At 35.3% G+C, this 13,639-nt stretch overlaps 1 protein-coding gene across 1 annotated transcript; it reads right to left on the reverse strand.

Moving 5' to 3' along the window:
• Nucleotides 1-596: 596 nt before the first annotated feature.
• On the reverse strand, nucleotides 597-13,341 carry LOC127803876 (myosin-6-like; the record flags this gene model as incomplete). Its single annotated transcript, XM_052340470.1, is given in 18 exon segments — nucleotides 597-1,418; nucleotides 1,492-1,574; nucleotides 1,698-1,778; nucleotides 2,089-2,145; nucleotides 5,426-5,482; nucleotides 5,801-5,900; nucleotides 5,991-6,061; nucleotides 6,147-6,278; nucleotides 8,180-8,365; nucleotides 8,519-8,662; nucleotides 9,653-9,823; nucleotides 10,450-10,524; nucleotides 10,631-10,651; nucleotides 10,734-10,845; nucleotides 10,982-11,100; nucleotides 11,379-11,699; nucleotides 12,631-12,729; nucleotides 13,222-13,341. Coding segments are annotated over 18 exon segments (2,064 nt in total), but the record flags the coding sequence as incomplete, so codon positions are not given.
• Between the last annotated feature and the right edge of the window lie 298 nt (nucleotides 13,342-13,639).

Consider the following 13,639-nt stretch of genomic DNA (forward strand, 5'->3'; position numbering starts at 1 on the left):
ATGTATGTATAATATGTTTATTTTTAAGAATTTTCAAAATTATCAATTTTTCCTCTCTTCACTACTTCATGGCGATGGCGATTTTGTAAAGATAAGTTTAGAGTTTAAACAATAAATAAAGTCGCATATAAAAAAATGTAATAGGAAGGTCAAAATTTTATTCTTGATAAAAAAAAGTAATAAATGAAATAAAAGAAATTTATAACGAATTAAAACAGTTAAGCAAAGTCTAAAAAGAATAAAAATATATTAAAAACTAGATTGTGAGTTGATTTTTTTCATGCCATATCTTTGTCCCTATCATGTTGATCCAACTAAAATTAGTTAAATTCAATCATAAGTTTGTGAAAAGAACCTAAAGCAACAAAGATTGGACATGCAAGCATTAAGTCAAAATCATTGAAAACTTAATTTCAATTCCTAAATTAATATCGTACTAATCAGATTCAATTACAATCTATTATAACGACAAAAAAAAAAAAAAAAAAAAAACTTTATACATAAAATTTTTACGACTAGCCAATCATAAATCTTTAAATGACAATCATGGAACTTAAAGCTTCATCCATTTCTATTGATTGATGCCATATTGCCCAATCAAATCATACTTTATCAAAATCCAAATTGAGAATCCACTAGTACATACACAGTGCTATGCCCTTTACAAGCCTTGATTAAACTGAAACATCCTCAATGATGTAAAGCATGTGAAGGATGTCAAGAAAGGTGATAAGATTCAATCTTCAATGAAGAAAACACAAATGAAGTCTTAGTAACATCAATGTACAGTTGAACCAGAGGCTCTTCAAGGGTAGAGAGAGCAAAACATTAACAGAATAAAGTATAGGTGAGAAATGTTACTTCTGTACAACTTGAAGATTAGGGATGGATAAGAAGCTCCAAACCACACCATTTATAAAGTACGCTTCTCTCTTGCATCACTAAAAGGAATATGATGGCCTAAATGAACCCTCTAAAAGGTTTAAACGATTGGGGAAGGGTGGGACACCAAGCAAAAGAGAGACACATATAGGTGAGATCCATCCTACCCCTTGTAATTAAAATTCTATAAAGCCTATGAATGTTACAAATGTAACAAGAACATTTTCTTTTAACATCTGGGCAATGGATTTTACAAGAAAAAAAAAATTGAAGTAGAAGAAGAAGAAGAATGAAGAAAACAAAGAAAAAAATTGTGGCAAATGTACATTGTGGTGTTTAATTGGAGGAATTTGCTCTTTCCATTTCATCTTTGTCGAACTGCAGGGCACCATAATAAGAAAAGAATCAAAAAACGACAGCCTTATTCCTGTAAAAATTGGAAGGCTGGATTTTCAATAAGTTCTTCAGCAAGTTTTACATCTGAGAAATCCTTCTCTTTGACAGAACAGCTAATGTCATCAACTGAGAAGGGAATGCTGCATTTAAGAACATAGTTAGCTTGACGTGCAGTTTCTTCTCTTTATGTGGCGATACTTTTAAGCATCATACCTCGAATTGTCATCTAACAAGAAGGAGTTGGTATCTGCGTCATTAAACTCTTCTGGCAGTAGTTCCTTCATGCCGGAAATAACCTGTGCAATGTAACAATCAAGCAGCAGCATGGGCCAAAAGAACGAATAAAAAAATTACAGGATAAGAAGACTAATAAAATCCATAAAGAATAAGATTTTATATTCTCATTTCTTTAAGCTTACATCTGGGGATACACCTCGAGTATTATAGTCTTCATCCCAGTAAAGCGTGCAAACTCTATAAAGCTGTTGTATATTCAGAATCTGAAACAGGAAGTAACAGGTGAGAAAGAGAAGTGGGTAATGGAGCTCTGTGTGTATGGTTCTCGGTTGTTGTGGGTTTATTTTTTACAAAGGTGCACTTCAACAATATAGCATTGATAAAATCCAAATTAATTGTTTAAATCATTAACAAAATTCGAATTAAGCATTATATTAAATTGACACCTTAAACCATGATTGTCACACATACAAACAAAATATTTTTTAAATACAAATGCTATCCCCAAACATATACACATTTGAATTTCTTGAACAATAAATAAGTAAAGCACACAAAAAGTGAAATACTTACAGGGCAGAGATCATTTGCAATCTCATCATAGGAAATTCGTGATTTCTGATATATAACCTGCACATAAATATACAATGTAAACCACACGGCAGACATAAATGGAAGGTTATCTCCACATAAAAGTTCACAACTGCAGCGGGATAATCCACACATCATACTTCCATTAAAAACCATAATGTACTGCACTTACAGCTCATCCCATCCAGGGAACTGTGTCAGGGTACTAGCACCCTTAGGGGAGGGGGGGGAAAGGTTAATGTGCCACAGCCCTGTGCTTATCCAGCACAGAAAAGGTGACAAATTTACCAAGCGTCACAATAGAACAACATCATAAGGCCTTCTAACTTGCATTGAACATAACTATTCAGTGTCCCATATTCCCCCTCATCACGATCCAAAATTTTCCTCCCTCAACGGGTGAATCTCCAAGCATGCGATAGATCAGTAAGTTTGGGAAAGTGACTCAAATCATTAATCAACACTCACCCTCTTCTTTTGTATGCTCCACCCAGCTCTCAAGTGTGCCTCGTATAGGATGTTCTTGCCGAGAAAGCTAATCAGAGCCTTGAGAGGATAAGATATATTTTGAGTTAAGGACACTACATAGTGGGATAAAGGCTTGGAATTGACAGAAAGACACTGAACGGGTACTTCTCTTCTTGGAGAATTAAATGGAAGGTTGTTGAATTGGCAGAATGATGCCTTCCAAAATCCTGGTAGGAACTGACAAAAACACAGGACAAGCAGAACCAGGAAGAGGGAGAACTCCACTTTATCTAGCTGTAGTCCTTCATATACTGTTTGAGTGGTAAGCTCCGTGGCACAGATCCTAAGTCTAGAACTCGAATTTGTCCAATTCAATATATCATAGATCTACACAGGCAATTTAACATCATCACCACTTCTATTTGGGTTCACGTTAGGAAGCCTAAAGGCATATTAAACATAAAACAAATCACACAAAATTAATGTGAACTTCCCCCATTGTAAAGGCCTACTTTTACATTCTCAAATTTCCTTTTTGCCATTAGTGTGTCCTATGGAACACCCAGTTCTGTAACAAAAAACCAGCAGCCTTCCTTCTTCTAACTCCAAAATCACCTTTACCCACTGAACTTTTAGTTCCAAAGCCAATACTTTTCTGTGATATATAAACAGTTATTAACAGCATTGGGGAGTCAAAACGTAATACATTCACAGAAATGTAACAAACTTAAAAGGCCATACATTCTTAAGGAAAGAAAAACTTTGAAAAGCTATAAGTGTTAGAGCCAAAATCAGAAAGAGCACAAGACTTCTTCAACTTTGTAATCAATATCACCATTCTCACATCCCCTTTTTCTTTTTCTTTTTTTCTTTTTTTTTTTGTGTGTGTGTGTGTGGGGGGGGGGGGGGGGGGGGGGGGGTTTACGTGCTCCTTTCTCACTTTATTCAATTTAGGTCCCCCCCCCCCCCCCTCCATCCCCAAAAAAACTAAATAAAATAAACCCAAAAAAAATTCCCAAACACCAAATTCCACTCTCTCTAGTACCATCTTGCTCTATTGCATATGTAGTATCAGTTACAGAGCATTTAAACGTCTTTGCACCAAATTATCAATAGCTAGGACCTTCTCCACCTTCAATCTCCATCTAAAAAACATTACTTCAATTTAAAGCATAAAATGCTAAATTGACTTGCAAGGAAAGATAAAAACAAGTTATTTGGGATAAGGATCATTCTGCTATGAAAAGTGGGTTACAAAGGTGGTGCACTATTTGCTATTAAATATGGTACAACAGGAAAGGCTTTTGTAAGAGATGATTAAAGGTCTAGAGATCATGTAGCTCATCCATCCAGTGGGGTTAAGGCTATGATTGTTGTTGTTGTTTGTAGGGAAAGGTTTTTGTAGATCGTCATCATCATCATCTATTGCACCTAATCCTAAACAAGTAAGGATCAGTGAGATAGCATTCATAATATTAATTGACTTATAAAAAACACATAACGCCACATAGTGGATAAAGGCTTGATATGTTCTCATTTTCAATTTTCCAAGCATAAGAATAATTTCCAAAAGTGTTATTGCATTCTGAATTAAAGTTTGTCTTGCCAAAACTCTCCTCTCTAGATTTTATGCCATTTGATTCATTTTCACTTAAAGAAAGCACTAAGGAAATAAACAAAAAAGGAGTTCTTGTACTGCTTTGGATAGCTTATTTCTTTCTTTTCAAAATGAAGGTGTATCATCTTTTCAAATGCTTTGGATGGCTTATTTCTTCCTTTCCAAAATGAAGGTGTATCATCTTTTCAAATGCACCTTCCAAAATGTAGAAGTTAGTGTGAGAATTCCACATTGCCTCAGCAAGGGAAACCCGGGCTATATATAAGGAGGAGGATCCATCCACCTGTTAAGCTAGCTTTTCAGGTTAGAGCTCTACCTCTGACTTCTCACATGGTATCAGAGTCAACCCTTGGCTAGGGGACTACCCTCGATCGTGGTCATGGACTAGTACCCTGCCCGATCACCTAAGCATGTATCAATTACTGGAGAAGCTTTGGCGTGGGGGGGAATGGAGAATCCCACATCGTCTCAGTAAGGGAGACTTGGGCTATATATAAGGAGGAGGATCCCTCCACTTGTTAAGTTAGCTTTTCAGGTTGGAGTTCTACCTCCGACTTCTCACAGTTAACATTAGTGTTTTCTTACAACAGTACATAGTTATGAGCCACCAACATATCTAGTCAGCTGAAAATACCTTCCTAGAGCTCCCACGCAGAAAATGGTAAATTGGTAACATCATCATCACCAACTGCACCTTATCCTAACCAAGTTAGGGTCTGTGGCACAGCATTTATAATGTCAATTGACTTCTAAAAGTCACATTAACAATACAAATCCATGTAAAAAAACAATGTGCAAAATTTATCCTTTTAGCTTCCAAAAATTGCTCAAATGAACTAATCCCCACTCATAGAAGCGAAAATAACAGACAGGTCAGTTGATAATTTTCAAAGGATAAATTTTACAAATTGTGATGCCAAAATGACAGATAGAGTTGCCAATCGGCATCCTTGATCCAGCAGCTACTTTCATTATGTACCATTCTTGATGGATCCTTAGAAGGTTGTGTTTATTGTTAATAAAGGGAAAAAAAGAGCTCAGACCAGTCTTGAGAGGCTTTTTAGAATAAACCTTAATCTCACAAGCATCAATGTTGCTCAAACAGTATCACATTAATTCACTTTCATATGCATGCAAGACTAGAGCACAAAAATCATCCGTTATTCTTCAACATATAAAAGCATCTAAAGCAGACGCATTTCAACTACACTATCAAAGAAAAAGAGAACCTACCAAGAATCCAACTGCCTGCCTTATATGCTTCAGTTCATCCCAGGATGAGCCTACATACTGTAAATTGCAAAATAAATAAACAAAATAATTCCTGGAGTTAGATGACCATGATATAGTGGAAATACATCTCATGAAAACAATCCCACAGAAAGACAAAATAAAAGGTGATATTAGTCTTCACGACCATCACTAGTGTGGGAAAAGCTATTTTTTTGAGCACAAGAACCAGGTTGACTATGAACGCAGCAACACAAGGACTAAGTTCAATTAGGCCTTCTACCTAGTCCGCTGTTCCACCCAAATTGATGATGGGCCAAGAATTTAATGACCTTTCACAAATAATCATTTGATAAAATTATAAAACAGAAACAGTACCTCTTCTTTTTCCTGGCCACACCAGAGTTCTAATTCATCTAAGCCTGCTTTCACATATTCCCCATTGCTGAATGTGCAACACTCCCGATGAAGGAGAAGGCTGATGAGCATTGAAAAAAATTATACAGAATCCCTGACTAATTTTATAAGTTCTAGTGATAGATTCCAGCTACAAGGAAGGAACTGCTACCTATTAAAGAGCTGTTCGTTAATATAAGAAAAAATCTGAGTAAACATCGTCTGACACAGAACTGAAAGTACCTGAAACAAAAATTAGAAAGTCAACACAAATCCAAAAGAAGATCACGATTTCCCTGAATGTATGTCCAAAATGAAAATAACATACAAAATTTTCTCTTAGTATACTGAGGAGCCCATTTAGGTTCTCAAGGATGCTCTGCCAGTGACTAGCTGAAGGACTACTGCTGAAAGATTGACCAGAAGATAGTATAGCATTTCCTTCTGATGTTCTTGCTGCCTGAATTCCAAGGGTAACACATGAGTATGATTGTGGATGCAATACGTCTCAGATTTAGCAGCTAATTATCAGAAACTCAAGAAGATAATGCCCGCCTCAATTGTCTTAGTCCTAAGAGAAGCCTCATATCTTCTACTTCATTTAGTAGAATGTGAAGTAGCTGTGATTTTTCTCCAAAACGTGGAGCACTGATGAAAAAGATTTCTTACGTATAGATATTTTATTGTTCTATTTTACTACCATAACTATCCAATTATATAAAGGGAGGGCCTCAGCTTGCTAAGTCAAGCCCCAGAAAATTGTTATACCTAAAACTAATAACCTGTCGTTTACATATAATTAAAAATTAGACAGTAATTCTTTCTATTTAGAAATGATAAAAAATGTAAAAGGAAATGGAAACAAGAGCATTGCCCATAGCTGCCATATTTTCACATTGTCAAAACCTTTTCAACTGACTTCTTTCATGGCAGTCTGTTACCAGTCCATCATAACACTAAACTTTCCACTTCATGTGTCCCACCACTCCATTTTGTCTTACATTCCAGAGCTTTTGGACCAAACTTATCTTAATTCATTATTATACCTCTCTTAGTCCTTTTCTCTCTATGCATTTTAAGTTCATTTTGAATTTTATCATGACTTTAATGCATGAAACCGGTTTCTTTCTGGGCTTCCTTTTTTTTTCTCTTTACACTCCAAGAAGCCAATTATTTTAAGTACTGTAAGCTCCTTTTCCTCCCTCTCCTGGTGCATCTGATTCTTAGATTTTCTATGTACCTAAATATTTTTCTGTATGGTCATTTGACAGATGAACCAATGGTATTCTCCACACACACAATCTAACTGTGAGAATGCTTCAGATTTTTAGGTAATCCCCCAGCAAGTGCTAATGTCATTCTTTATAGACCATTTCTCTCCATCCATTCAACAATTTCCTTCTGATTTCAAAATTCATTTCACTTACATTCTGTTAATGTAATTTTCTTTCATTTATTATTTTCATGATTCAAATCATTTCAATTTTTTAATGCATGTCCATGTTTTTTCCTGGAATAACAATGCTTTTTACTGTATTTTATTGCAATGATTTTCTCGCTAGATAGTTGAAGATGAGAGAACATAGTGTGTACAAGTTCTGTTTTTTTTCTTTTTTCTGTGATTGTGAATTTTATGTGCATATCCTCCTTGTAGATTTTCAATTTTCCATGCATGATTTTTATCTTTCCCAATCTTTAATTTTTATGCTAGATTTGTTTAATTCAGTATGACTTATTAGTTTGACATTGTAACCCAGAAGAAAGAACGAGATGAAAGTTCATCCATGAACAAACAACTACTATGCAGGACATAATAGATTTTTTCTTACTTTTATGATTTATTTTGGATTAATTTTTTTTTTTCTACATCATATAAATTTCATGCAAGACATAATAGCTGCACCTCTTATTAATCTTAAGATTTGAATTAATTTACTTATTCGTTTTTGTTAGAATAATTCAGTTGCATAAGCATTGCATGTGCTCGGTGTCTATATATGTGTAGTTGTTTTATGATAATACCAGCTAATGCAGACAATCGACGCATCCATGGTATAACCTCTATAGGCTCTATATATATCTTCACTAAATTTTCTAAGAGAAAACAAAGGTTCTATTTCTATAAACCTAGACACAAAGAGTAAAAAGTACAGCTGGTGGATAAAAGAGAGTTTTTTAAAAAACAAAAAAGACAAACAGCAATGCATTTCTAAAACCAATGAAATTGTCTTCATGGAAGTTGATTTTGAAGAAAAACATACAATCAAACAGTCACCAAAACTACACCATTCATAATGTGGAACAATTTTAATTAATCCAGACACAAGCCACTGAAAGATCAAAATTTGGTAAGTGGTGTACCTGGATACAGGAAGAAAGGAGTGGTGACAACTCCTTCTTTACATTATCTCGAATTATTGCATATATTGTCTCCACATAAGCAGTAAGCTGCTGCTTAAAAAGCAAAGCTGGATATTTGGCCTCAACAAGGGGCACATCAAGCCCATGGAAAGAAAGCTGGGCAGAAGAAGGGGACGATCGAAATCCCTGAGAAAAATATAAATGTACTTCATATAAATGCTAAGCATTGAACTACTTTCATGATCCTACAAAAAAAATTTGCCAATTAAACATGAATAATGTTGTAAAAGGAAAATCACGATACATATAAATAAATTAAGTCAATGAGAATGTTCATACTTGGGTCATCCTCTCAAAGAAAGATGTTGGAGTAGGTGGTTTCCCAGGAGTCCCACTACTAGCTTTCAGAGTCCTTTGAAGCAAGAACAACAACATAGATGTATTTGATAGCCAGTAAGTCATATGCTCATTGTTATCCTGGTTCTGAGACAAATCAACCAGGTACATTGAAGATTGAACACGTCAATTTAGTTTCACAGACTCAAAATGTACGCCTCCAACAAACATATCCAAAAGGACCAACCGATATGAAAATGCTTCTTCATATTGGAGAAAAAATTTGAAATACAATAGAAGATAACAATTGAAGTATACTGTTAAGTAATCACTGGTCCAAAATCTTAAAACTCTTAGTGAACTGATCCAATAATGTACATAAAGAACTCCACACTTATTCTCACAGGTAATGACAGTTTGACAACTAATTCAAGGTGCACAAGGACACCCATAATAAGAGTGCAATAATACACATGAACAAATTCAAAATATATATATGTGTGTGTGTGTGACTTGACTCCTAGAAACAACCATGTTAAGACATCACCACTCCCAAAGACATTGTTAGAAATTTGGTCTGACAATGTGTATCAAGGGCTTTAAAAGCATCAAGCCTACAAAAAGTCTACTACTTCATATTTAGGAAAGGACAGTTCTATTTCCTCTCTTTTTTTTTTTTTTTTTTTTTGACAGGGTGTGGAAGGGTCAAAAGACACAGAGAACAAGTAAAATGAATCAAAATCTGTAGAAAGAAGAGGGAAAAAACAGATAGAAGGTCTGCTTTGCCCTGTTATCTGACCTTTAAGACACAAGATTCTATTTCAAAATTATTAAGATTAATGTGCCTTCCCACTTTGGAACCGGGGGGTGGGGGGGTTGGAAAAGAATCATAAATTTCCAAAATAAAAACAAATACTTCCAGAAATGCATTTATTTAATTGAATGGTACACTAACATGGAAAGGTCCTCTGTTAACTGCTCCCTCCCCACGCCCACGTTGATTTTTTTTTCTCAAAAGACACACACACAACAACAAATAAACAGAAAGAAAACAACACATGGAGAGTTCAAGTCACCAATAATTCTACTGTTCTTCACGGCCAAAAAGGAACTGCTCAGCAAAATGTAACAAATTACCTCTATGGCAGAGCCAATCATCTGGATAAGACGATCAAATACACTAGTTTTTTCTGCTTCGAAAGATTTCCAGCCAAGAAGGCATTTATATATAGTAAAAGCTGCAACTGGTTTTGCATTGCTGAACCCAAGATCTTGACTCGTACATTTGATAAGAGTATCTATATTCTCCTGAAACAGAGATAAGAAATAAAAATTGAAATAATTCTTCTAACTTTGCCACCAACTTAATTTGATTGCTAGGAAACAGGAGGAAAGCATTAAACTTTAAATAATACCACCAGATTTCTCAGGTTTCGAAAGTAAAAAGCCAGCTGGGTATTGGCTCTATTTTTCTATTCCCCCTGTTCATTATGCTAACATCTAACATGTGTCATACATATTTTTCTATTCCCCCTGTTTATTATGCTACACGAAAATATGTATGACACATATTAGATGTTTGAGTTCTGTGGTAAATTCCTAAATAATGTGACATGTGAAAATTGCTGAATTATCACTCTGACTCATTCTAAAATGAAAGTCCCATCCATTTCTAGTTCCCCTGCCAAACTGGTTATGGCATTTGGAACTCTTCCTTCATTCCTTTGAATGATACTCCATTCAGAGCAAACTGTTAGAAAAAACAGGTAATGGAACTACATCCTATTTCCACATGCATGTCATCTCCAACCCAAACAACTATTTTAACAAGCAAGGTGCCCTTCCTCTTTTCCCACCATTTCTCAGAAGTCACAGAAAACTAAAAGGAGCAAGGTAAATAGTATCTGATATTACTGTTTTTCTGAAATGCTCACATTCTGCCTTTCAACCATGGATTTTCTCATTGATTCTGCACGAAACTTCTCAGCAGCTGTTGCGCTTTTCAGTTCCTGTAGGAAGAACCTTCCTTGTGATAAAGGGAATCAACAAATAGCAACTATGTTGACAAGAAAGAGACACAAATTTAAAGTTAAGTAGTTTGTTTTATTTACTTACATCATCATCATTTTCCACAGCCTGCATGGAAAAATAAAAGGGTAAGAACAAATACACACCAGAATCTTTTAAAATAAGTCGCTGACATCATCTCTAGCATGACCTTAGTTGTTGTAATATTTAAACGTCCAGACATATTTGTAGAAGGTAAGTTCATAGAAGCTTGATCTTGCATTTGGTCCCCAGCCTCAATGTCAGAAAGTTTTTCTTGAAGTCTGAGATAATATGTCAACAATTCCAACAAAATAATTTAGTGATGAAATATGCAAATGTTATAGATCCATTTCAACCTCGCAGGGTAAAATGATCAAAAGTGCATATAAACAGGAGTAAATTAGTTAAAGCAAGAACCTTTGCATCTCAGTTTTCAACTGAATTATCTTTGACTCTGCCTCCAAAGCCTGCTTCAACCGCTCTTCACTCTCTTTAATTGTTTCTTCATATTTCTTTTCTAGTGAACTTACTAGAGCCTGTGAAGTGTCGCAGGCAGCGATATATCAAAAATTTCTTGAAGACATTGTATGATCAAAGAAAGTGCAAGGACATGCTATGTGAATACAACGGAGAATACAAGAGAGATCAGTAGTTCAAATTCTGTTCAGAACCATTCGTTAAAGAACTAGAAGAATATCAACAAACTCAAATGATAGACTGGAACTATAAATGCACATCAGAGATATATAAGTTGCAACTAAATGGATTTATCAGCTAGAGAAAAAGGTTGAAACTATACTCTCAATGAACTTACCTTAAGCTTTTCATTTTCATTGGTCAGTTTATTAATAATTTCATGACCACTAGCTGGCATTTCCTGCATGGCAGGAATGAGCTCGATAACTGGGACTTCCTGCATGACAGGAATTTGCTCATTAACTAGGGATTCCTGCATGACAGGAATTCGCTCAACACCAGGGGCTTCCTGCATGACAGGTGTTTTCTCAACAGCTTTATTTGCAGCCCCATGTTCCTTAATAACCATTTCTTTAGATTCTTGGAATTGCAGTTGCATCTCTCGCAAAGCAGACTGCAGTTTCTCATTTTCCTTTGTTTTGGCTTCCTCAATGTCAGCCTACAACAAATGAAATCGATTCCGGTTAGAAGCAAGCAATAAGAAAAGTAGTTAAAGTTGAACCATAATAAACACACTGATATCTTATTTGTTTCTTTGCTTTTCTTTTTTCCCTTTCTTTTTATCTGTAAGAGTGGACAGTGGGCCAGGTGGGCTACATTCTGGTCAGCCTGCAGAATATGATAAGACTAAATAGGACTCTCCATCTCCAGGCCCAGCCAAGCCTGAGAATGAGCCTAATTTTAACTTCCCACTATCACCTGATAAAAATGGGGAAAAAAGACTGTCCAATAAATATTTATGATGAAAAAATAAAAAATTCCAACTCCATTTATATAGCCACCCACAGCATGGGTAAGCTTCACCAGCCAACAGGCCAATATTTACACTTACTTATTTGTGAACCTAATGGCGGATTTGGTACATGGATTAATGGGAGGTATTACCTCCTTGACATGATATAATCCCATGTTTGGGATACGATATCAGGTGGGATTAACACCAAAGCAGAACTAAATAATCCCACCTCCCCCCCGGCATGATAAATTAATCCCACTTCCGTGTGATTAATTTCTTGACTGGCATGGACCATTTTGCAGCTGATATATATTTTGTCTCCAGACAATATATATATGCTAAAATAAGTTTATTATCAAACAAGCCAGATTTGTCCACAGTGGAGCATTAGTCCAATCATATGCATATATATGCATATATATACATATGTACATTTCCACACATCAAATTAATGAGTAACGGTTGGACAAATTATAGGCAGGCAAATCTTGAGCAATCAGCATATGAATGCCAACTTCCAAAAGTCAGGAAATCAGGTTAAAAATGAGGCCTTCTCATGAAAACTCATATATGCTCATCTGATAAACAAAAATAGAAGTACAATTATATAGCATGTCTACAAGAAAGTTTTTACCCTCATGCGTTTCTCAAGCTGCAGCTGGCAGGTCAGTTCTTCAACTTGATTTTCAAGCTGAATTTTGGCAGCTTGCAGAGCACCAGTTTCCTTAGCAGCCTGCAGACCAGCAAGAAAAATAAAATTAAACACCTAAATATCTTTTAAGTAACTTGAGCATAATGAGACAGATATCAGACAACTGAGCAGCTGTAAACAAAATTAAACTAATGCAGAAAGATATTCCAAATCAAAAATGGATGTTCTCAATGTGAATGACTGCAGGAGGGGATAGAAGGAAGAAGCCCAACTCCTAATCATTAATAGGATGTTAAAATAATCAGGAGTACGTTCTATATTCCACAATCCCTCTTCCTTTCAAAAATATAACTGATACCTGTTACACATGTGGTCTTATAAATCATGAGAGACCATAACCTCCTGTCTTGGTCTAATAAAGTAAATCTTGAACACTTGAATTTCCGAAGAATTTTGCATATATGAAAACCTCAAAAGGGCTAGAATAACTATATAAGATGCTGTGGCCAAGATTATAGTTTAATTTTTACTGTGATATAATGCAGATAAGATAAAAAAAAACGAAAACCTTACCATTTTAAGTTTTCGTAGCTCTCTGTCTGCCACTTCTCTTCTACAGGCACATTGAATAGTGATTGCTGCTTTCTTTGTCCTCAAATAATGAGTATAGGCTAAATATCGCCGACATTGACTCTATAGAAGAAGACAAGTTAGTAACAGTAAAAGTATAATTCTAGAAATTGAAACCCATGGATGCAACAATGGAACAGTGCAGATTTTTGCTTTTCTTTCTTATTTCTTTTTTAATTTTCTTTTGTAGGGGACACATTTCCTCACTGTACTCCAAAGAAGGCAAAGGAAAGTGACATACAAGTGAAAAGGTACAATCTTCATAATCCATTTTCAAGCAATGGCAAGTAGATAACACATGAGCTTCTATAATAAAAGGGAGTTGAAGAAGCAAAGCAACTTTAATACAATTACAAGTCTG

The sequence above is a fragment of the Diospyros lotus genome, chromosome 6, assembly GCF_014633365.1.
Source record: "Diospyros lotus cultivar Yz01 chromosome 6, ASM1463336v1, whole genome shotgun sequence".
Lineage (NCBI taxonomy): Eukaryota > Viridiplantae > Streptophyta > Magnoliopsida > Ericales > Ebenaceae > Diospyros > Diospyros lotus.